A 25901-nucleotide genomic window follows, 5' to 3' on the forward strand; every position below is an offset into this window, starting at 1 on the left:
ACTCCGATCGAGTTCTACGGTGAGATGAACCCTCGATTGAATCAGCTCCGACGAGCATGTGGTAGCTCCGATTAGAGGTGTCGGAGAGGCAGCGGAAACTATTGTGGCGAGGCCTCTGTTTCTTCATGGCGTGAAGGAGAAAAGGGATTAAACCTTCCATGAGTTTTTTCTTCTTAGTGAGTGATGGATAATCTTTTTGAGTTTTGGGTGTTTAGATATTTAAGTTTTGATGTTGGAAATGGACATGGCTGACCATTATTTATAGTGGAGAATGTCTGCCAGACGAAATTTCAAAGTAGGAGATATGAATGCCAACAGTTAGCGAGTTTTTTTTTTTTTTATCGGATCAGTGGAGTTTCAAATAAATTCAAATCGCATACTATAGAATCCATTTAAAAGTGACGCACTTAATAAGATTTTATTATGTCCAGAACTTAAACTCGATACTTCTAATTAATAGTGAAGAAATCTCACTAATACACCACAATTCATATTAGTAACAGTCACCGAGGTTGATTAGCGCTAAATTGTCAAACGAGTGTACCAACTTAATTCTTAAGCATGAAAAGTTAAAATTTAATGTATTAAACACATGACATAATATTTGTGTCGTATTAGACTTTAGGTGTAACGCAGAGCCAAAAACTAGTCTAAAGGAAGAGAATTATTTAAATCTTATATGGAGTTGAGGATCTCATTTTTTTCATTCATTAATTTGTGTGCATTTTTTTAAACTTACATTCTTAAATATGTTAGAACATTTATGTACGCCTACTGTGAAGTTTATATTCTTAGCAGATGTTTGACCATAGATTTCAAATGTTTTTCACATTTTTTTTTAAAAAGAAATTATGAAATTAAAATTGAAGATAAATTTGTGTTTGATTATATTTTTTGTAAAAAATATTTGAAATAATGTTCATATTGAAAGTAATACAATATCATAAATAAAAATAAATTATTTTTCAAATTTAAAATATAATTATATGTTGGATTTAGAATTTTCATAATCAAACATTAACTTTAATTTATTTATTTTTTAAAAAGCATCGGCGGACCATCAATTATGCATCATATGGTTTTTGAGAAAATACAATGGACTAGCCTTCGTATGATTTGTCTTGGGTTGTTAGGTGAAATATAACAAAGTTACATAGCATGTGATGTAAGATTTACTTTATTGTTGGTAAATTGCATGTGATGTAAGATTTACTTTATTAATGGTAAATTTGCATTCAACTAATTGTGATTTGCCCTTAAAATATTCTCACCTAACCTTTTAAATTTGGCACGAGTTAATTACATAAACATCGGTTAAACATTTAACATATGCCTAGTAAATGAATTTTAACTTGACAAAAAAAGCAAGAGTGACAAAATTAACTCATGAAAATATAATTTTTCCAACTCGTTCAAATTTGGACCGGGTCACAACTCCTTCCTTTATTAACTTGGTTGATTTTGATCTGTCAAATTAAGCTCATGTAAAAATTGGGTTAATAGATAGCTCAAATTCTAATGAGAAATCTTGTTGAAATATTTTTTAAAATATTTTTTTATTGATATATATATATAATAAAGTGAAAAAATATTATGTACTTAAATAAATTACAAGAAAACAATAACTTAGTAAAAAGCGAATGTGTTGGATTGATCCATTATTTAATTTACGTTAAAGAGTAAGTGGAACAAGTGGAATTATAACTCAGTTAAATTTATGCGAAGAAGAAATCACTGAACAAGACAAACTTGAAAAAATATACTCCACATTTCCACCTGCGAATATGCTCTTGCAGCAGCAAAATCGCGAAAAGGGATTTAAAAAATATTCTGAATTACTTTCACCTTCTAAAATCTGAACGCCACAACGAACTGCTAATGAAAAATCATGATAGTCGGCCGTTTGGTTCTTTGTCACTCCCTAAAGTGAATCAAGCAAATTATAACCAACGAGAAAGAGGTCACGACCCCAGTCGTGATCGTGGTCGAAATTATTTTCTTTCTTTTATGTGGGGCCCACTTGGACAACTTGCTCCCGTTTCATTAGTATAAATTGTCATAAGTTTGGCAATGAAATAAAAAAATGAGAGAAACATACAGACTCACGAACTCTCTTTCTCATCTACTCCTTAATATTTTTTCTCCTACTCTCTCCTTATTTTGTTAAGTCAATTTATTTTATAACAATTTAGTCTATTTTGACCAAGCGCATTTCAACTTAAGTAATATTTAAGCCGTTAATATTCAATCAACCCGCCAACCCCCCTAATTTTGAAACTAGCGAGGTGCTATTCAAGGGATACGAAAATGACACACACCAAGGCAAATTCAACTTGAAATTTAGTAATGAATGGGTTGGTACCTAAACTGGTAGACATAATTAACTAACCAGTGAAGGTGTGTTCTTCTGTGTTCAACCATTTGTATTGTAGTTGATTTGAAATAGTTAATTGAGCACATTGATTGAAAAAGCAAGGTCAATACTTTAAAATTAATGGATTCCAACTGTCTGTAACGCGTTATTATTAATAACTATCTACTATTTCAACTCCCCACAGAATTGTAATGCTGTTTCTTGATTCTCCAGTCTTATATAATTTTTTCAACGGTCAATACTTCTTCCCATTTAACTAATATTGTCTGCAAATCCTTTTTGTTAACGATTAATTTAACGTGTTAGAATTGGGGTTTGTATTGAAAAGAATGACATAATTTTGTAGTGCAAACAACTAATGATCAAAGTACTTACGTGAATTCAAACATCAAAATTTGAACTATCAAAAATATTTCTCACACATTAAATAAAAGACAAAAAATAACCAAAATAAGATGATTTACTTTCATCTATTTAAATCTTGATATTTGTAATTTCGACATTTAATTGTACACCCAAAGGTGGCTAGGTCGTCACCATTAACTAAAAAATAATATAATATTCTCATTTTATTTAGTGTGTTCTCACAAGTAAAATACGAAGAAACAACAACAACAACAACCCAGTGAAATCCCACAACATGGGGTCTTGGGAGGGTAGAATGTACGCAGACCTTACTCCTACCAGGGTATAATAATTTTATCTCTAATAGGGGAATTAAGATTTTTATCAAGAAATTTTAAATTATAAAAATATAAATATATAAAAAAAACTAAATAAAATTTAATATTTACTATATATATATACATAATTATTTTTTTAATTATGTATAAACAATATAATTTTTTAGACGAATCCATCAACTCTACCTTGCTCCACCCGTGTTCAGATAACTATGACAAATACTAATTTATCTATTAAAAAAAAGGTTAAATCATTCTATTTTGGATATACGTGAACCAAGTTGTTTGACAATTTAGCATTAATCAACCGTGACTAGTCTCATCCATATCCATGAAACTTCTTCCCAGACTTTCTTTCTCCACTATAAATAATGGTCAGCCATGTCCATTTCCAACATCAAAACTTAAATATCTAAACACCCAAAACTCAAAAGGATTATCCATCACTCACTAAGAAGAAAAAACTCATGGAAGGTTTAATCCCTTTTCTCCTTCACGCCATGAAGAAACAGAGGCCTCACCACAATAGTTTCCGGTCCCTCTCCGAAACCACCAACCGGAGTTACCACATGCTCGTCGGAGCTGACTCCATCGAGGGTTCGTCTCACCGCAGAACTCGATCGGAGTTTCAGCCTCCGGTCACCACCGTTGATTTCATGGATCTGCCTCAAACAAGAAGCTTCAATAACAGAGCATCTTCTCTGCTTTCCCCTGTTTCCGACAAGAATGCCTCCAGACTGCAATTTGGTTCTAACATGGCTGCTACTAGCCATTTACAAGCGACTACTACTGTTAATAATCTCCGTCATAGGAAATTCTTATGAAACAGATTGCCTTGAATCAGTGGCAAAATAAGGATTTTTAATAAGGAATTCAAAATCTGAAAAAGTAGATAAACAAACTAGCAGCAAGGATTTCTCTATCTACTATTTATACATAAAAAAATATATTTTAATCATATATAAATAGTATAATTTTTCGTCTGGAGTCCATGTGGTCCGCCACTGCCTTGAATTATAAAAATCCAGACAAAATGATCTCAAGTGTAAATGTACTTGCTATATTTGTTTGATTCGTTTGTACTAATACTGTTGTTCGACTATTATAAAATATTATAAAGATTCTTTCTTTCTTAGCTCGTATCATTTCTTTTGTTATTTCAAATGAGACTCCATAGTAGAGCAACTATACACAAGCGTAAAGCTAGAAGCAGGGAACCTATTACATTTTACTTAGAATTTGTATTTTTATTAAAAAATTTATAAATATTTAATTGTGAAAGTGATAATTAAAATAAATTACTCTTTCCGGATTTTTTTAATTGTCATGGCAAAATTTGGCTCAATTCTTAAAAAAAAGTTAATTAAAAATATTATTTGATTAATATATTTCTTATTAATTATTTAATTTTTATTTATATATATATTTTATTTGGCTCAATTCTTAAAAAAAAAGTTAATTAAAAATATTATTTGATTAATATATTTCTTATTAATTATTTAATTTTTATTTATATATATATTTTAATTTTTAAATAATTAATATTAAGAATAACGTTAAAAAAATTAATTTTAATTTTATTATTTAAATTAATAATTATTTTAAAATAAATATTTTTAACATGATATCTAAAAGGAGAGAGGGAATATGATTTAGGTGAAACTTTTGAACTTATAAAATTTCCAAAAACAAAGATGTAATTGAAAACGTCGTTGACTAATCAAGCTTTCTATTAAATGGTTGACTTCAAAGGCATTACATTCAATTACTCTTTCTGTCCAATATTAGTCGTCTATTATTGATTTGAGATAGAAATTAAAAAATAATAAATAATAAAAATAATTTTATCAAATCATCTTTATTAAATGTAAGTCATTTAAAAATTAAAAAATAACTAATATTTAATAGTAAGGATAAAATAGACAAAATATGAAAAATTGTTCATTGGTCTTATAAAATGAATAAGTATTATTGGACATTCCAAAATAGTATAGTAGATAAGTAAAAATGAACGGAGGGAGTATTACACCAAATTATACAAAATTCCAATTTCATTATGAGTATCCAAACAGTCACTAATCAAATTCTGATGGTACACGATTAGAAATGACATGGGGCAGTGCGGATAGAACTATCAAAATGGGCTTGATCCGTGAGGACGGCCAACCCAACATTTGAATTAAGTGAGATTGAGCTAAATTTTTCCAACCCATTTAAGAATAAGTCTTTTTAGCCCAGCCTCATAGGCTCAACCCGCCAGCTTCAGAGGTCAGTCCGTAGATCGTGAATTTTAAAAATATTTATTACATATATATATTTTAAGTAGTATTTTATTTTTCTAAATCTTCAACAACTAGGCAAATGAAGTTGTTATAACTATGAATTTTTGACCTCTTTTACTTTTATGTTTCTGTCTAGTTTTTCGTTTCTTCAATCTTATTTAGTTTATGAAAAAAATGATAATTTAATGTATGTTATTCTCGTGAATCTTATGAATGTTGACTATTATATCTTGTATATTCTGTTGTTTTGTAAGTATTCCACTATAGTACGTGCAACTCATAGGCATATGAATTTTAGACATGTTAGTGTTGTGTTCATCAATGTTCGAAAGTCTTTCTAAGAGGTTAATGTTGTCTATATTTTGAGTCAACCTGTCCCAATCCGTAGCCCGCTTAGGGTTGGGTTGAGCTGCTATTTTATAGGCCCTCTTTAGTTAAACGACAAGTTATACAAAATAGACTTAATTGTGAAACTATTTACCCAAATTGGACCCAATCCAAACTAGTTATCCTTAATAGACTCATGACCCAAACTATTTACCCTCCTACCCCATTTTTTTCCTTTTATTTTTGCCTATGACGCCATGCTGACATCAGCATCACTGTTATGAAATAATCCTCTATGATGGTATATTGATACCATATATGATTGAACTTAATTCTTAGTGATACTCTATCGGTATCATATATGATTAAACTCTTTTTTAAGAACTAAAAATAAAATAATTAAGAGTAAATTATTAAAATCACAATTTTATTTATTAAACTTTAAATTAGTAGAAAATATATTCTTTACGATACTCCATCGATATATTGATATCATATCAGTATCATGTAGAATTGAGCACAATCATCTGTGTTACTGCATCGTGATATTGATATCATATCGATATCATGTAGGTTGTGCGCTGACGTCAGCTTGCAAGTTTTAAAATAATTTTATGTCATTTTAAAATTAAAAAATGATATGAAGGTAATAGGGCATTTAAGAGTAAATACTTTCCCTTTTGGGGTATAAGTGTTATTTTCCCTTAGTTAAAAGTATTAGTCCGTCCTAATCCATTTAACTCACTAACCCTTTAGGATTGGATTGTGCCATCCCATTTTGACAGCTCTAAGTGCGAATTGGAGTGCATGCAAGGCGGGACGGGAGCCGCATTTAACATACAGCTTTAAATTAAATTTAATAAAATTTTAAATGTGCAAAGTGAATGGAAAAATTGATTATAAGTTGTTCTTCAAATTTATTATACAATTTTCAGGATTAAACCCTAATTTTAAATATAATAAAAATTATTCTTCCAAAAAAAAGGAGAGAATATTCTCATGAGGAAAACGTTCCTTAAAAACTCAAGACAAGATCGCGACTAGACTTCTACCAAACCCGGGGGGCCCATAAATAAATTAGGCATCTGATATGTCTTGGTTTGTTAGGTGAAATATAACAAAGTCGCATAGCACGTGCTATAATGTTTATGTTCGGGTAAAAAGTATATCTAAAAATATTTTGATTTTGGAGTTTTATATATAAATTATTAGGTTTGTGAATTTTTTATTTTAATTATTTATTGAAATATATTTAATGGTGCGCACTACAACTTTTTTTTTTAATTGAGCTACTTGCCCACAGATTTGTCACCTGTAATGATTTTGCTTTATTCTCTCCAGTCTTATACAATGAGTATTTTCTTCAACGTTTAATACTTCCGCAAACCTTTTTGTTAAAGATTAACGTATTAAAATTGAAAAGAATGACTACACAAGTTTGATATCGATTTGTATCGTAAATTTAAATTTAATGTTCTTATTCATTATTATTTAATTTTTTTTATATAATATCGTTAAATTCATTTTGATATAATAATTAAAAGTCTCATGGAACGATTGATTTAATGTGATTGCATCGTTATCTTCTTTTTTTTTTCTTTCATTTTGTCTTTATTTATTATCTAATAATCATATTTTATTTTTTATCCTAAAAGCTTTACTACGTACCTTACATTTGTTTGTAGGTCTATTCTTTAAATTGTGTTGGTATCCATCCCACGCCACAAATATTTTTTACTTTGTTGCAAGGTTTAAAATTAGATAGTAAAAAAATATGAATTTGATAGTTGTCAAATTTCAACAACCAAAAAATCACTACTTTTATTAAAACTAAATCTCACCAATAAACCTATCAAAGTTTGAAATATTTGTTTTTTCATGATGTCACCCATGACATCATAGGGACAATTTTTTTTTTCTATAAATAGAGCACTCTTGCTCATTTGTAAGAAAACACCAAGACAAAGAGAAAGAAATATTAGAGAGCAAAGTGAGGTATTTCATAGACTATAAGAAAATAATTTGTGAGCGGTATTTTTAGTAAGGTGGAAGATCAAAAGAGTGTTATTCATTTTGAATGTGTTGTGGTCATTTTGAGTATTATACTCATGACTACCTAGTGTAAAATTCTTTACTATAGTGATATCAGTTGCTCCTCTTGGCCCATAGTTTATCCATTATTTAAAAGATTTTTACTTAAAATTCTTGATGGTATTGTTTTCCCATTTTATTTCCACTATTTTGACCATATAAATTTTTGTGTTAGTTCACGTTTTTCCAATAAATTATTGATGTGACATTATGGAGCTATGAAAACCATACAATCTATTCAAATATTGTATTCTTTAAAACAATACAATTCAATATAATATAAAAAATATAAAACAATACATAATAACTATCCAAACAAGGTGTAAGAATTAAATCTCAAGAAAAACAATTAAAATTAGATAAAAAGATTCATATGCTTAAATCTTGAAGTTCGTAATTCCGACATATAATTTGTACTAGGTGGTCACCGTTAACAAAAAGAAAAGAAAGGACAAATTTCATACTATGAGCCCGTTTGGATTAAAGTCCCTTTTTAGCTTTTGGACGTATTTGCCTAATGCTAATTTTAAGCCATAAAGTTCTTAAAGTCAGTCAAAAATGAAAAATTAAGATTTCTAACTTTTTCTTTCTAAGTGTTTAAAGCCATTTTATTTGATAATAAAAATTACTTTTATATCCCTTATATTTTAACTAAATTCTCAAATTACCCTTTTTATTCTTTTAACCCTAAAATTCAAACACTTATTTTCAACATAAGCACTTTATTCAAACACTCAACTGTTTATTTATAAAAATAATTTTCAGCACTTCAAAGTTCTAAAAACACTTTATACATAAATGTTACTTTTTTAAGCTTATCCAAACGGGCTCTATAACTACAACAAATTTCAAAATGATTAAAAAATAGTGTACACTAATTGATCTTTCAAAATAAATATTATTATTCTTTTTGAACATATGTGAATCAATTTGTTACACTCGTTTGACAATTTAGCATTAATCAACCTTGGTGACTATTGTCATCCATATCCATGAAAGTTCATCCTGCAGACATTTTCCACTATATTTAATTGTCAGCCATACCCATTTCTAACATCAAAACTTAAAATAAATAAACATACAAAAACTCAAGAAGATCAGAAGAAGAAGGAGCTACATTAATCACCATTCACCAACAAGCAACTCATCATGGAAGGTTAATATATATCCCATATCTCCGGTAAAATCACGGTAATTGTTTTTCTTTTGACTCTAGAAATCTAAATTATATAATATAAATTGGGACAAATCACAAAGATTTTCCTTGCCCCCACACTGAAAGAGAGAAATCTATGTAACTTTGGATCTTAGCAGCAGTTTCCGAAAAGACTAGTAGCACCAATATTTATTGTCGCAAAAATAATTAGTGGCAATTGAGTTAATGTCATTGCATTCAAGGTTACTAAAGTTTTTAGCGACATTTATATAGAGTGTTTGTTATAAATACCAAGATTTATTATTGCCACTAAATAATATATCTTTTGTTGTAGTTAATCTGGCACCTTAAGATTTTCTGATATCTTGTTTTATGAACTATGAATTGCTCGATTGGTAAGGTTTTGTAAGAATTGAGAAAATTTTGATAGTTTTCACAACTTGTGAATTTTCATATTTATGAGAAAAGAATACAACTCAAGAAATTCAAATTGCATGTCCAAACAAAACTTCAACTTCAAAATAATCTGATTTCAAATCATGTCCAAACGGAGCCTCATTAAGTAGGTGTTTGACTATTGGATTTGGGACCCCATTTTGGAGTTTTGATTTGAAATTAACGTTTGTTTATGAAATCATGATTTCAAATCCTAAATTTTCCAAAAAGTAAAATTTTAAATTTCAAATTTCAAATTGTGATTTCAATTTTTTAAATAAAAACTCGACCCATAAGTTTATGAAATCCACACCCATCATTTTAGATTTTGCATAAAAAAAAGGCTCATGCTCTACCTGAATAGATTGTGCATACCGTGTGTAAGGATTATGTTAAAGAATGATTAGTTATTACTATTGTTAATTAGTGGACCTTTATAAAATTATGTGTATTTGAAAGTTTGTAATTAAATGTAATTATAAACATTTACTATAAAAGGAACATTACAATATGTAATTATTAGTGAGACGTCTTAGAATATTCTGATGTCTTGTTTATGAACTATGATTTGCTCATTTGGTATGATTGTATAAGAGTTGAGGAGATTTTAATTGTTTTCATAAATTATGAGCTTTAACTTTTTATGATGAGAAATATAATTTAGAAAATCTAAATTGTATGTCCAAACAAATTAAATTTCAACTCCATACTCAAGTTTAAATGGTTTTAGATTACCACAATCTAAGTTTTCTTACCATAGGTAAGGGAATAGATTTTAGGAATCTAATCTCTAACTATGGTAAGAAAATCTTGCTTCAAGTTATAAATTGTAGTAACAGTTTTAGTCTAGAGCTTTAGTAAGAAATTAAATAAGTTAACACTATACAGGTACCTTATACTTGGATCTTCTTCCTCACTAATTTGTAGAACTATTAGGTGATTGAAAGGTATGGCCACCAAGGTATCCATCATTTCAACATGGACAGTTAAGGCTGCTGGACACCATCCAGATAATTGCAAGATAATTGAGTTGACACCATGGGACATTCTTGCACTTCAAATTGACTATGCTCAAAGTGGACTCCTCTATCCCATGCCTACAATTGAACAAGTAAGAGATCTATCAAAATCAACCAATACTAGTTCCTTAATTGATCATCTTAGAGTTTCACTAGCTCGAGCTTTAGATTTCTACCCTCCATTCTGTGGCCGCCTTGAGACGACCACAGAGCAGAGTGGAACCACTTCTTTCTTCATTAATTGTAACAATGCTGGTGTTGAATTCAACCATGCCATAGCTGATGGTGTTACAATTCGCGACATCATAGAATCAAATTTAGTTCCTCATGTTGTACGCGACTTCTTCTCACTAAATGGAATCCAAAATCAAGAGGCTACCTCCCAGCCTTGTTTGGCTGTGCAAGTAACAGAGCTTGTGGATGGCATTTTCATTGGGTGCACAACCAATCATGTCGTAGCAGACGGAACTTCTCATTGGAATTTTTACAATTCTTGGGCTGAGTTATCTCGCGGTTTTAATGTCATCTCAAAAATTCCCTTTTTGAAACGTGAATTCCCTTTCAAAATTGATCATCTCTCTAATCGCATTTCTATACCGAATGAAAGAATCAATACAGGTGACAAATTCAAACCACCAGCAGTACAAATGCTGCGAGAAAGGGTGTTTCATCTTACCAAAGAAAATGTCTCCAAGCTAAAAGCAAAGGCCAATCTTGAAATGAACACCACCAAGATTTCTTCTCTTCAAGCTGTGTTGGCTCACGTTTGGGTATCCGTGATACGTAATCGTAGTCTCGATCACAACCAAGAAACTACTTTTGAGGTATCCATTAACATGAGGGAAAGACTAAATCCCCCATTAACTGAAGGGTACTTTGGTAATGCAATTTACCCTGTTACCATAACGATCAAGACGGGAGAACTGCTCGAGCACGGATTGGGATGGGCTGCTTTACAAATTAATGAGACGATTGCTTCCCATGACCATGAAAAGTTGAAGTGCATATACGAGAATTGGATGAACGACCCTGAGGTACAAAAATTGGGCGATTTGCCAAGCAATTACTTTATGCTGCACAACTCCCCACGATTCGATTTTTATAAGTATGATTTTGGCTGGGGAAAGCCGATTGCACATAGAAGTGGCGTGGGAAACATGTTAGATGGAAAAATAACAGTGTCACCTGGACTAAAAGAAGGGAGCATAATTCTTGAGATTTGCCTTTCTTCAGAGACAATACAAGCATTGGAGGAAGACATAATATTTAGGGAGTTTGTCAACAGTACACCAATTGTTGGTGTGGAACGAACAATTCGAGCTCGTATTTAAATGTTTTTAATGGCAATTCTAGTTAGATTATTTATGTGCATGAATAAGGAGAGAATGTAGTGTCTAAATAAGCTAAGCTTCTTTATCAATAGCAATAATATACCATAGAGGTGTTAAGTTGCGTCTCAGGGATGCTGCTTGTATGTGAGAAGCCTTTGTTTGAGAATTGAGAAGCTACATTGTTATCAAAGTTAGTACTACTATCTTTTGGGGCAAAAAATTTGTCTATTGCATCACATGCTTTATTAATTTCTACCCTTGTCGAGTTCAAAAAGTTTGAGCTCGGGAGGCAGGTTCGAGATTGCCGACGAGGTTTCCAGTTCAGGTCCAGTTACCGGCAACTTTTCCGATTAATAAGTTGTTCGGTCGCTGAACTCACTGATTTAACTTCAGATTTACCTAATACAGAGGTCCAATCATATCTTTATTCTATTTATTGCATGATTAAAGCTACTTTTGCATTTCTTTCTATTATGCTTTGAAGAATTTGTTCCTTTACTTTGGATCATTCAGATTTCTGAATGAGATTAGAACATTTGTCTGCAGTTTCAAATAATTGTGAAGTTGTAATTAGTCTGATTTAGGTTACTCATACGACAGTTTGCCAAAATTATTTATCCTACTAAATACAGAGTTTTTTTTTTTTTTTTGAGGGGGTGGGGTGGGGGTGTTCAACTTTTTTTGTCAATTTTCCTAAGATAAATTGAACAATGGGATTTGAGCCTTATTTTATTAGTTTTATTCATTAATGGGACCTCCCGATAACATGGATAGACAAATATTAGGTCGTCTAGATGTGCTTGAATTGTGTGATTTAATGGTGAAAACAATAACATTAGATCAGTTGCCTAATGCCTTCTCCTCGGTCACACTTGTTCTTAATCCCTTTTTAAAATATTATCACTTTCATTTTGAAACCTTTTGAGCTTTGAAATATAAAAAGTGGTGTGGCAGGTGATTCAAAGTTATGGCCTCCAAGGTATCCATCATTTCTACATGGACAGTTAAAGCTGCTGGAGGGAGTCAGCGCCATACAGATAATTGTAAGATAATTTAATTGACTCCACGGGACATTCTTGAGCTTCAAATTGACTACTTTCAAACTGGACTCCTCTATGCCATGCCTACATTTGAACAAGTAAGAGATCTACCAAAATCAACCAATACTAGTTCCTTAATTAATCATCTTAGAGTTTCACTATCTCAAGCTCTAGATTTCTTCCCTCCATTCTGTTGCCGCCTTGGCACAACCAAAGACGAGCAAAATGGCACCACTTCTTTCTTCATAAACTGTAACAATGATGGTGCTCAACTCAACCATGCAACTGCACATGGTGTTAGGGTCAGTGACATCGTTGAGTCAGATTACAATCCTTATGTGGTACGCGATTTCTTCCCATTAAATGAGTCCAAAACAAAGAGGCTACCTCCCAGCCTTGTTTTGCAGTGTAATTAACTGAGCTTGAGGATGGCATATTCATTGGCTGCTCAAACAATCATGTGGTAGTGGACGGAACTTCTTTTTTGCATTTTTACAATTCTTGGACTGAGATATCTCGCGGTTGCAATGTTATCTCAAGAATTCCTGTTTTGAAACGTCAATTCCCTTTCGATACTAATCATTTCTCTGATCGCATTTCTATACCAAACGAAAGAGTTAATTCAGGTCACAGATTCATTCCACCACCAATGCTACGAGAAAGGGTATTTCATTTTGCCAAAGAAAGTGTAGCCAAGTTAAAAGCAAAGGCCAATCTTGAAATGAACACCACAAAAAATTCGTCTCTTCAAGCTGTATTGGCTCACGTTTGGAGATCCATAATACGATGTCGTCATCTTGATTACAGTCAAGAAACTACCTTTGAGGTATCCATTGACATGAGGGAAAGATTGAATCCTACTTTACCTGAAGGGTTCTTTGGAAATGCAATTTGCCCTGCTACCGTAACAATCAAGACGGGAGAGCTACTCGAGCATGAATTCGGATGGGCTGCTTTACAAATTAATGAGACGATTGCTTCCCATGGCCATGAAAAGTTCAAATGCATATACGAGAGTTGGGTGAATGACCCTGAGGTAGTAAAATTGGGCGATTTGCCAAGCAATTACTTTATGCTGAACAACTCTCCGCGATTCGATTTTTACAAGTATGATTTTAGCTGGGGAAAGCCAGAAGTGGCATTGGAAACATGTTAGAGGGAAAAATAACAGTGTCACCTGGGCTAGAAGAAGGGAGTATGATTCTTGAGATTTGCCTTTCTTCAGAGACGATACAAGCATTGGAGGAAAGATATAATAGTTGGGCAGTTTGTGAGCACACCAGTTGTTGGTTTGGAACGTACAATTCGAGCTCGTATTTAACTACTTTTTTTTTGTGGTATTTATTACTGTTAAATTGTATATGCATGAATAATGAGGAAATGTGATGTTGAAATTTGTTAGTGTCTTCTTTTGTCAATCTATCTCAGGATAGAGTATTATTGTAATCATATAGAGAGAGGTGTTGAGTTATGTCACAGAATTGAGATGCTTGTTTTATATGAGAAGCTACATTGTTTTCAAACTACTCTCTTTTTTGGGGGCAAAATATTTTGATTATTGTTCTTCGATTAGGATAGTGCAATAACATTAATATGCTTGATTGTTCTTCGTGCTATGCTTAATTTTTTAACATAATTATTTATATTTTATGTATGTATTGTTAGTATTAATTGAATTTTTTTTAATAGTTTGTTGTCAATCTTTTATCAATCATTATGCACACAATTTCAAAATTTATTATTTTCTTAAAATATAATTGACGTAATTATAATTAAAAGTTGTATGCAATTAAATTTATTTTTTCTTTTTACTTCTTAATTTGTCTAAATTCATTTCAATTTGAATCAATCATGTTTTAATATTAACTTTGTAAGACTGTCTCCAATTTTTTGAGGTGTCTTTTTAGACATTTCGAGCTCAAACTAATTAGATATCAAATAATATTTAAAAAATATTGTGTTGACTTTGAATGTCTAAAGTCTAACAATTGCTACAATATTGATATTTTAGACTTATTGTTGTAATTAAGAAAATATAAAATATTATATAAGTAAAAATGAAACTATATTTGGCATAATAAATCTTTATTCTATTTTGAGATAAGTGTCAAAAACATAAATTTTTTTTTAGTTTCATACCTAAATTATTGGAAGTGTGAGTTTATACATAAACTATCATTTATTAGTTTGAGAAACACACCTCAATGTTGTCAGTAATACACTCTCTCTATTTTTTGAAAAAACATTGCCACATGAGTAAAATATTTCACCTAGAAAAAAATTAAATAAACTATTAATACTATTTAAAAGTTAAAGACTAAAATATTTCTATCCCCAGAAAAAGAAATAACTTTTTTAAAAAAGAAACTATTTTTTAAAAAAGAATTTTTTTTTTAAAAAATAAAATTAAAAATATTTTTCTCACCTACTCCACCACCTCCCCCCTCCCCCCGGCCATCCCCCGTTCTTTTATTTTTTAAAATTTGTTTTATAAATTTTTATAAAAAAATTCATACTTCACCCCCTCCCTCACTCATTGCTAAAAAAATATTATTATTTTTATTTTTTTAAAAATAAAATTATACCCACCCATCTAACCTTCCGCTCTTAATTTATTTTTATTTTTCCTAACATTTTTCTTGTTTTGTGTTAGATATGTACTTATATTTTTAGGAAAATATTTTTTCTATTTGCGTACAGAATATAGCATAAATAAAAATTTTATTTTAAGAAAATTCTTGCGGCAAGTAAAAAATACTTTTCTAAAATTATATGTATATATTTAACACAAAACGAGAACAAAATTTAAAAGCGGAGGGTTAGGTGGAGCAAGGGAGAATATTTTATTTTTTAAAAAATAAAATAATATCTAAATTATTATTTGAAGGGGAGGGGGGGGGGGGGATAGAGATGAAATAATAATTTGTTTTAAAAAAATTTATAAAAGAAATTTGAAAAATTAAAATAAAACTAAAAATGGGGGGAGGGGAGTATGGTGAGAGAAAGTGGTAAAGTGGAGTGAGAAAAATATTTTATATTTTTTTTATAATTTTTTTTTTTTGGGGGGGGGGGGGGGATTAGTAATACTTTAATTTAATTCTAACAATTTATTTAATTTTTGCCAAAGTGGAATGTTTTGTCAATGTGGAGCGTGATGTGATAATTTTTTTAAATAAAAAAGAGAGTGTAGTAGCCACACCATGATGTGAGTGGAATAAAAGAGATGTGTGTTTCTCAAATTAATAAGTGATAGTTTATGTATGAAACTCACACTCTCAATTGTTTAGGTATGAAACTCAGAAAAGAGAAATAGTTTATGTGTGTTTTTGATAAATATCTCTTCTATTTTAAAATACTTCTACTCATTCTAGAGTAATTTGATGGTTTTGGTAACAATTGACTCAATTGAATTTTTTTTTAAAAATATAATCAATAAGAAATTATCTAAGATATAAACATTTGTGGTGTTATGAAACGTACAATAATTTATATATTGTATATCCGTGTCTTACAAAATATTACATGAAATATCATATTGTCAATTGAAAAAATAATTAATTATCAAAATATAATTAACTGTTATGTATTCTAATGTCTATTGTTCATAATTAATGAAAAGTTTAATTTTTGAAACAAAGTTGAAATGTAAACAATTTTCACCCTTGCATAACATTTATACCTTCTAAGTTACCGGTTTCCTATATATACTTTATCAACTTCTAATTGCATGGCTTTATAATAATATTCTATAATAGCTAGCAAATTCATCTTCTTGCCATTTCAAATAAATAAATAAAATTGCTTGAAAGACAAGATGTAACATTTGTTCGCCTTCCTTTCTTTGGCCTTGATCTAATATTGTTGTTTTTTAGTCCTTTTAAGTATCTTCTTTTTCTTTTTTTTTCCTATTTATTTGTGTTTGTTGTTGATTATAAGCAAACACAAAATATATCATTAAAAATATTAGACATTTTTAATATAACTCATGATGGGATCAATAGCTCGACGGAATTGATCACCATCAAAGATATTGGCCCAATGTGCTGTTGGAATATGCTGAGAAGTATTTAAGCCAAATTCAAAAAGGGACTCAAAACCCTATCCCTAAATCTTATTTTTTCATTAAAATTTAGAGAAATTTGGAACACCCATAAGAGGAATTACGTACTCATGTGATTCCACCTTTCATCTCGACCAAAAATCCTTTGAAATAAGTCGAAAATCATATGCAGTTAGCCCTCCTAATATGTATCAATCGTTCAATCATATTAATATAATTTTCTTTTCTACTTTTATATTTTCTTGTAACATCGTTCAAGTAATATAATTTTTTTTTCACTTTATTCAAAAAATAGCATTTGACTATAAAAATTATACAACTTGAAGTTGTTTTTCAAATCATGTTTTCACTTTTTTTTTTTTTTTTTACATTTATTTACTTTTACTATAAATATTTTTTCCAAATATTACCTTATGTTTTTAATATAAAAATAATCACATTTAAATTTTGTTTCATGTTTTTTAGGAAAGTATACTGAAACGACTACATACCTATTTGCAAACATTCTAATCAAACACAACTTGGCCATGCTTCAAAAATTTTAAATAAAGTGAAAATATTTGCACTAGTATGTAATAACTTGTTTATGAGACCTTATCTAAGATATTATGTAATTATTTATTTGAGATATTACTCGTTTAGAATTTAATTATATATTTCAGGTAAATTAATCAAATAAATAATTTTTTTAATTTTAAAAAATTGAGGGTATAAATTATACATAATGCCGTTCTATGTTATGTAAACCAAAAATAGAGGGTATAAATCATACATAATCCCGTTCATTATTTTTGGTATACATAATTTCAAGAAATTAAGGGTATAAATCATACATAATGCTGTTATATGTTATGTATACCAAAAAAAAAAAAAGAAGCTACAAGCACGATTCCTAACACCTAGTGAAAAGCATATTCCCTTTCTTCTTTTCTCTTTAATATATTACCCTAATTGTGTAGCAGCCGTAGAGATCTCAGATTCTTTGAAAATAGTTCGGACTATTGACCTTATCTTGACTAGTCAAGTATTTGCTCCTTGTTTTCACTTAATATCAAAGTCGGCTAAATGATATTGTCACGACCCAAAATGGGCCATGAGTGGCACCCACCCTTAACCTCCTAGGTGGGAGAACCAACGATATGATCCCCAACTTATAAAGTATAACAATAACGCGGAAGCTCAAACTTATAAAGTAAGAATTAACAATCCATAAGAGTTTACTCCATAACGTTCCCCAAAATCTGAAAGTCATCACATCAAGGACATATAATTCTAAAATACTAAGTCTAGAATGTCAAACACTAAAATAAAATAAGTGACATAGTCTGTGCCCGAACGCTAAGGACATCATGTCATGACTAAGAGAATCCATCACGAGCTAGAAGGATAGCTCACCCTTAAATCCGATGAACTTGAGACGGACTAGAGCTGAGGTCGAGTCTAAGTCGGTGGAACACTCGCTGCACTCCACAAAATAAAACAAGAAAAGATACAAGTAGGGGTCAGTACAGGACAACATGTACTGAGTAGATATCATCAGTCGACTCAAAATAGGAATTAATATACATAAAATAATAGTGGAAAATCAACAACAACACTTAACAGGTGGCAACCAATGAACAATTACATAACTAGTCAATAATATCAAGATCACACATAAAGACTCAAGCCTCCACATCACACTTTTTTGAAATATGAGTTTTTGGAGATTGGGTAGTATTAAGTAATTTTAATTTATTTCCCTTTAATATTACTGTGCCGGAATGTGACACCTGATCCAAATATACCGTGTCGGAACGTGACACCCGATCCAAATATACCGTGTCGGAACGTGACACTCGATCCAAATATACTGTGTCGGAACGTGACACCCGATCCAAATATAATTAATTTATCATTCCTTATGATTACATTCCACTTCATTAACAATATTTCATCAAGCCTTCTTTATTCAAGGCACCATTTTTGATAGGGCAAGTTCAAGATTATGGATTTCATGGCCTCGGAATTTTAGACCAATCACGACAACATATCAACCATCCAAACCACAACAATTAAATGCGTAGTAAACTTCACATATATTACTCAATGAATATCAATCACTATTAAGAGTCTATCTATGATATAAAATAAAAACCATAACCTACCTCCACCGAAAAACCAAAGTTAAGCAAGCTAATTCACTGGTGATTTTCCTTTCTTCGATGCCTCAAAACGTTTTCAATCTATGAAGTATAAAATATTCGTGAGAAAATGAATTCGTAGACACCAATAATATATATATTGAACTTAAACCACAACTACTCATCCATCTCTATAATCGATTACCTAAACTCAAACCTAGAGTTAAGTCTTAGTTTTCTCCTGATAAATCTAATGATATTCATATGATACCATCCCTTAATATTTTAATATATACCAACATGTTAAAACCAATTTAACTACGAGATACTCACAAATTTCCAATAACTAAAGAGTAAAATATAAGTAAATTTTATATATTTTCCACTTGCTGTTTCCCCTCACGTTGAATAAATATGAAGAAAAGTGCACTAAGTTCCTATTTCACTAACTATTGCATATTTTCAAAGCAAATTGGAAATTGTTGACATTTAGATATGGATAGAAAGTAACTCTTGCTTTCTGATCCAATGAACAACTAACACCCTTGTCATTATTATTTCCCTACTAACTTTTCAACAAGCAATTACTTTGGATAGTAATTACGTGGACTGCATCATACAAGTTTTTCTATTCATATACATTCAAGTTGAATGTTTACCTGAATCACACCAGTAATTCCTCGACCACGCCGCAGGGGTTTCTTTCTCTCCTTGCTTGTTTTCTTTTAATTAATTAGGGCAACTAATCATGAATTAATAAATAAATAAAAGCTAAATCCACTAATATATATTTATATGTATTGAACAAGTGGTATAGGACATTAAATAAATTCTCACTTTAGCCCATTAACTATATTATTTATCTAAAGTTATCCCTCAACTAAATAATCAGAGTTATTGAATAGTCCAAAATACCCATTAAAAATTTACGAAATGGGTCTTTAATGAAGTAAAAACCTCTAATTCTCAAAATGACCTTATGAGTCGTTACAGATATTAATGGCCTAATTAAAGCGAAACTTTAACGAAAGCAGCTTATTTTTTTTTCATCAGAGAAAAGGAAATTTATATATAATTTTATTTGACACTAATTTCTTTAGGATATATATATATTCTATTTCTCATCAACTTTTTAATTCTGCGCCATTGATTCTACTATTATTAGTGAGGAATAATGGAACAATTATTTGTTCATCTACAATAAATTCTCCCATATTTTTTTATTCAATTTTTTTTATTGTTTATTAAACAGATGATTTTGTTTTATAAAATATAAATTTATGGGTCAAATTTTATATTTTAAAAAAATTGAAATCACAATCTAAAATACCAAATTATATATTTTTTTTCTTGAAAATTTAAAATTTAAAATTATGATCACAAATCACAAAGCCAGCTAAATATAGTCACCAACTTTAACCAACTTTTTTTTATTCTATATTTTATCTGACGAAACAGAAGAAAGGAATTTCAATCAACAAGCCTATACTGGAAAAGAAAGAGACTTAAAAAGCAAAGCAAATTATAAGCTTTTGAAGTACAATTGGTCCGTCTTGTCTTAACTAAAACTAACTCACTGCAACAAAAAAGAAAGAAAGCACAACAAATTGCAGCTAACAGTACGCAATATATCCTTTAAATTAAAAGAAACTTACTAAAATACATAAGAGAGTAGAGAGATCAATTCCCTGTCAGCTTACTAATAAAAATATTATGAGTAAAATAATAATATTTGAATTATCGATTTAACCATTAATAAAAATTATAAAACTAAAAATTCATAATCCAATAATTTTTTTTTTTATAAATTAATAATTCAATAATGATAAACTAATAATATTTGTTTCGATTCGATTTTTTTAAATTAAATCGTTTTTGCAGTCCCCTACTGCAGGGTATAATTGACCCTAATTTTAAATAAAATTAAAAATAACTTTCTTCGGTCGTCGTTGCCCTAATCAGGTAAAGAAAAAGTAAAGTGAAGGTTCAATGGCGTTGAAATCAGTATTCGATTCTTCAGTGATTAGGGCTGAATTCGACAAGGCCGGAATCAATGATCGCTTTATTCCTCTTATTTGGAAGTTAGTTTCCACTCTTATTTTCAGATGATGACTTACAAGTTAAATTTTTGCTCATGATTGTTGTGTGTATATGCATGAATAGGTATGTAATACAGAACCCAGATTGCGATTGGGAAGATATTCCATCTTTGCCCTCCTCAGCTTACAATTTGCTTCGTGCCAAGTTCAAAGCTGTAACTTCTCTTGTCCACTCTGTCTTGGAGTCTAACGATGGGGTCACCACCAAGCTCCTCATCAAGCTCCAGGTTAAAATTCATACTCAAAATCCTTCACAAATTGCTATTCAAATACTAAACCTAAACTAATCCGGGACAATTGAGATTGGTGGTGTGTAAGATTTTGATTGTTTCCCAATTTTTTTTTGAATTAGTATTATTGTTCTAATAGTACTATTTACTAGGAGGTTTGAGGTGTCGGTGTGGCCTTTTTTTGTGTTTTAAAATGTTTCTGATTGCATATATATACTTATTAAAGGAAAAAGGCGGTGTTTATAGTGTCTGTACCTTAAATTCTTGCTTTACAATCATATCTCATTGACATTGTTAAATACTAGAATGGAGCATTTGTAGAGTCTGTGATTATGAGATATGACTCAAGCTTGGGGAAATTAAATGGAAAGCCTCGTCCTGGTGGACCAAGATCAACCTTGTGTGTATCCTCTCAGGTATGTCATTTTATTAACCTATATGTAGTAAAGGCTGAGTTGCTTGTATATTAGCTGCGGACTGTTTTTATCCTTTCGGCAACAACAATAACATACCCAGTGTAATCCTTCCAATTATCCCTTTGGCATGCCTAAGTATTTGATGTTTTGATCTGAAAGCCGTTTTATGTTGACCAGACGCTCTTTTCTTTAAGGTTGGATGCAAAATGGGCTGCACATTCTGTGCTACAGGAACCATGGGGTTCAAAAATAATCTGTCTTCTGGAGAGATAGTTGAACAATTGGTGCATGCCTCTCGTTTATCAACCATCCGTAATATTGTTTTCATGGTATCCTTTTTTCCCTTTCCACTGCGTTATTTTTCTCCATGATGTTTGTTGTCTAGTTGGTGGTGGATCTGGATTTTGAAGGCAGCGGGTTCTATGATCTTTAGGCCTTCCGTTTTTTCTTTTTCTAAACCAGTTTTGACTTTTGAGCTCCAAAAAACGGCTCTCAAACTTGTTACAATTTGTCCAGGTTCTCAAACTTGTCTGTGTAATTTCCCAAATTTCTACAGTACAAGTTTCTTCCTCCATCCCGATAAAAATTCATCAACTTTTTGCTACAGCAAGTTTAAGAGTAACATGCTTGCGTAGATTATTTTGTTGACTAAGAAAAGTGAACAAACTAATTGTTGAAATGTGACAAGTGCAGTTGAAAAGATCTCGTGTTAAATTTGTAACTAGAAAAGTAGTATTAATCAATATTGTGGATTGGCCTTGATATAAAACAATTTTATAAAATCAATATCTGGATTGGCAGAGGTGAAAAACTTTCTCCTGAAAGTAGGTTAGGATTGTTGGGATGGACAGAAAAGGAATAGATAAAGTTTTTTGGTAGGATGGTGTAAGCTACAATATAATACATCAGAGTTGCAAACAAAGGATAAAATGCTACCCTTGGGATTATTATACCTTAAGCCTCAGACCAAACGACTCCAAATTAAGTCAAATATGAAGGCAACTTAGAATAAACGTTATTTTATCCATTTTTAGAAATTATGTGAGGAGTTTATGAGTACGAGGATTGAACAGTGGAGTTTATGAGTGCAAGGATTGAACGGGTACTAATTAACTAGGCGTTTGACATGAACTTGAAATTATAATTTGAAATCAGTCTCTTTTTGGTTAAAGTACATAGGTCCATTGAAATTCATAAAACATAAGTAATTAACCATACTTTTTTTTCTTCATAATATTGAATTACTGATCTTATTGATTTTTATTATTTGTACATTGGCCTTAGCATTAGTTACCAAATCAAATTGTACTGTCTTCGTTGCTCCTAAATTCCAAGAGCAAACTTTCTCTTTCTCAACAAAAGTAAGAAATTCAAATATTTTATTTCTCGAGCTTTAAATTCCCTTGCTCAATATTTTACAAGGAGGAACCATCAATATCCCTAATGAAGTTTGGAGAATCTGTTGGAGAGAAAAGAGATGTGATGCATCAAATTTTCAAGCAGGAAACTGAGGATATAGCTCAAGTTCTAGTCTTTGTAGAAATATTTTCTAGTTTGAATTCATCTATCAAAGTAACTAAGAATTTTGGATCCATTCGTGTTGTCTACTTTATTGTTTCATTTAAGTATTTTCTTCAATTCTTTTGGTATGTTTCCATCCACTCATTCTGGAGTCTTCATTTTTGTTGCATTATCATCCAACTAATGGACAGGGAATGGGGGAGCCGTTGAACAACTACTCTTCCCTGGTAGATGCCATACGAGTCATGACAGCATCTCCATTTCAGATCTCTCCTAGAAAAATTACAGTCTCAACGGTATGAATGACCTATGATGTCTGTTTCTTTCAAATTACAATGTGCTATATGGTTGCTCACCTTAACATCTTGATGCACACTCATTTTTATGTACTTGTGGTATTTTATGTAATAAACTTTGTGGTATTTTATGTAATAAACTTTATCATGTCAGAAGACTACTTTCACATAATTATCTCTCTAGTTGCATGCTTTTATTTTATAGATCACATGAGCAGCAGTGTAACCAATTAAATGTTTTGTAGGTTGGAATAATTCATGCCATTACCAAGCTCCACAATGATGTCCCAAATTTGAACCTGGCTGTGTCTTTGCATGCACCAGTCCAAGAAATCCGTTGTCAGATAATGCCTGCTGCAAGAGCTTTTCCTTTGGAAAAACTTATGAATGCACTGCGAGAATATCAAAAGAAAAGGTGTTGTCATTGCCCTGTTATAGTTCAGTAGCATTCTCTTTTTCTTCCCATGTTATATATGCCATTTGACTTGCATGGAGATTAAGATATTGACTTGTGTATTATATAAGTAGTGCTGATAGCAAGTATCATTGTTGAAACTCAGGTAGCTGGCATCAGGATTTAAAGTTGATAATCAAGGTTTAAGTTTATTTAAGGCCCATAGGATAGGAATTTTTAACCCTACGTATTTAAAATTTCATAAGCTTAATTTTTGCCTCTTTGTTTATTTTGAGTAAATTTGGAGTTAAAACTTTCTGACTCGGATTACAGTGATGAAAAGTTCTTTGGAAAGTTAAAAGTTTGGCAGCTCATTGTAAAGACAAATGTCTCCAAATGGGGCCCCAAGTATATTGAGTTATTGAAACTTTTGAAAGTTGAATAAATTAAAATATCAATAGAATGCTATCATAAATTTTTGAACCGTTCCAAGATGGAAAAAGTGGAATAAGCTGAGGCACATAAATTATCTTTAATGTCCATGATAACCAATTTGGTACAAGTTGCTGAAAGATCTTATTTTACCTTCTTTGTAGCCAGCAAAAGATCTTTATTGAATACATAATGCTTGATGGAGTAAATGATGAGGAGCAACACGCCCATCAGCTTGGAAAACTGCTAGAAACATTTCAAGTGGTGAGTTTTAAGCAGTTTATGTAAATCCGACCCTAAGAATGTGGGCTGTGAGTACATATGTGGGTTAATTTCTGCTTAACACATTTGGGTTGCATCCCTGGATGTTTCCCAAACAAAAACACATTTACTTGGAGTAAAAGAAAAAAAAAGGAGGGGTAGAGAGAGAGTCTATGTCGATCAGCCATCATACAGTGGGGAGCCTAAGACCTCTATATAGCTAAGCAGTTCATTTCATCTTTTACTCACAGTGAACTTTGCATTGACATCAAAATATGCCTCTTTTTTTTCCCCACAGGTTGTGAATCTCATCCCTTTCAATCCAATTGGATCTCTAAGTCAATTCACTACCAGTACCAATCAGAAAGTCACCAGGTTTCAGAAAATATTGAGAGATATCTATGATATTCGCACAACTGTTCGCAAGGAAATGGGCCAAGATATAAGTGGTGCCTGTGGTCAATTGGTGGTTAATCTACCAGATAAGCGCTCTATTAGCAGTGCAGCTCCTCTAACAGACATTGAGGATATTCGCAGGCAGTAGAGTTAAAGGTACCTTTTATGTTTGAGGTTCCTAAATTTCATCTAATTTTCAATCAAGCCCCCCACTTGATCAGGGTTTAGTACGTTTGCAAGTGATACTGGTTTGCAGAAATGTGAACCAAATTCTGCTGTAAAAGAAGTCTGTTTCTCTTATCTTGATCAGTATTATTTAAAAAAGACGATTCGATAGGGCAAACCCATGTACAATGTTGATGCATACAGAATCTAAGTGAAGGTTTTTAAACTTTTTTTTCGCAGAATTCTATGTTGAAAGGAGAGACGATTAGCAGCTCTATCCACAGGAACTACATAGCTTTCAGTCTTACCTGGCAGCAAGTTGCCGTTGTTCCCTGCCAAACTAAACGTTGTGAACCAAGTTGAATCTCGTTTTCATGAGGCTTCTGTTTAAAGGTTTTAAGAGAGAAGTGAAGGATGCATCACATGCTCAAGGGAGACGTGAACGATGCCATCACATGCTCAGGGGAGATGTATGAAAAGCTATCTTTCTAATGTTTTTTTATCTTTTTTAAAATAGGAAATGTAATATTTTTTCAATTAGAAATCGTACTTCAGAGGCATGGACGCTTACAAGAATATGCTCAAAGAGATGCATCCAGAAAAATATTGTGTACAAGCATGAATCATAAGACATCATAAGCTAGCCTCCTTATGTTGTTGGTCCGCACATATGATTTGAGATATGTTTGCAATTTTAGCTAACTTTCTCTTTGCAAGCTGCAATTTTAACTCATCACAAGCATGCATTCTCAGTTCATATTGTCAAATAC

General features: G+C 31.2%; 2 protein-coding genes and 1 pseudogene across 4 annotated transcripts; all 3 read left to right on the forward strand.

Annotated features, from left to right (window-relative positions):
• The first annotated feature begins 8710 nt into the window (after nucleotides 1-8710).
• LOC129885637 (uncharacterized acetyltransferase At3g50280-like) lies at nucleotides 8711-11787 on the forward strand. Of its 3 annotated transcripts, none has more exons than XM_055959992.1 (2): nucleotides 8711-8948; nucleotides 10237-11787. In XM_055959992.1, the coding sequence occupies exon 2, from the start codon at nucleotides 10298-10300 to the stop codon at nucleotides 11696-11698; it is 1401 nt and encodes a 466-aa protein (XP_055815967.1). In that variant the 5' UTR covers nucleotides 8711-8948; nucleotides 10237-10297; the 3' UTR covers nucleotides 11699-11787. The 3 variants fall into 3 exon arrangements, with proteins under 3 accessions (XP_055815967.1, XP_055815968.1, XP_055815966.1); XM_055959993.1 differs by having other exon boundaries at nucleotides 10276-11787; XM_055959991.1 differs by having other exon boundaries at nucleotides 10285-11787.
• A 152-nt stretch (nucleotides 11788-11939) lies between these two features.
• Nucleotides 11940-14269, forward strand: LOC129885638 (uncharacterized acetyltransferase At3g50280-like; annotated as a pseudogene).
• A 6575-nt stretch (nucleotides 14270-20844) lies between these two features.
• LOC129885639 (uncharacterized) lies at nucleotides 20845-25888 on the forward strand. Its single transcript, XM_055959994.1, has 9 exons — nucleotides 20845-21002; nucleotides 21085-21247; nucleotides 21556-21666; nucleotides 21861-21995; nucleotides 23379-23483; nucleotides 23729-23898; nucleotides 24474-24573; nucleotides 24869-25122; nucleotides 25372-25888. Exons 1-8 carry the CDS (start codon nucleotides 20911-20913, stop codon nucleotides 25112-25114), a joined length of 1122 nt encoding a protein of 373 aa, XP_055815969.1. The 5' UTR covers nucleotides 20845-20910; the 3' UTR covers nucleotides 25115-25122; nucleotides 25372-25888.
• Nucleotides 25889-25901: the final 13 nt, after the last annotated feature.

The sequence above is a fragment of the Solanum dulcamara genome, chromosome 4 (genome assembly GCF_947179165.1).
Source record: "Solanum dulcamara chromosome 4, daSolDulc1.2, whole genome shotgun sequence".
Classification (NCBI taxonomy): domain Eukaryota; kingdom Viridiplantae; phylum Streptophyta; class Magnoliopsida; order Solanales; family Solanaceae; genus Solanum; species Solanum dulcamara.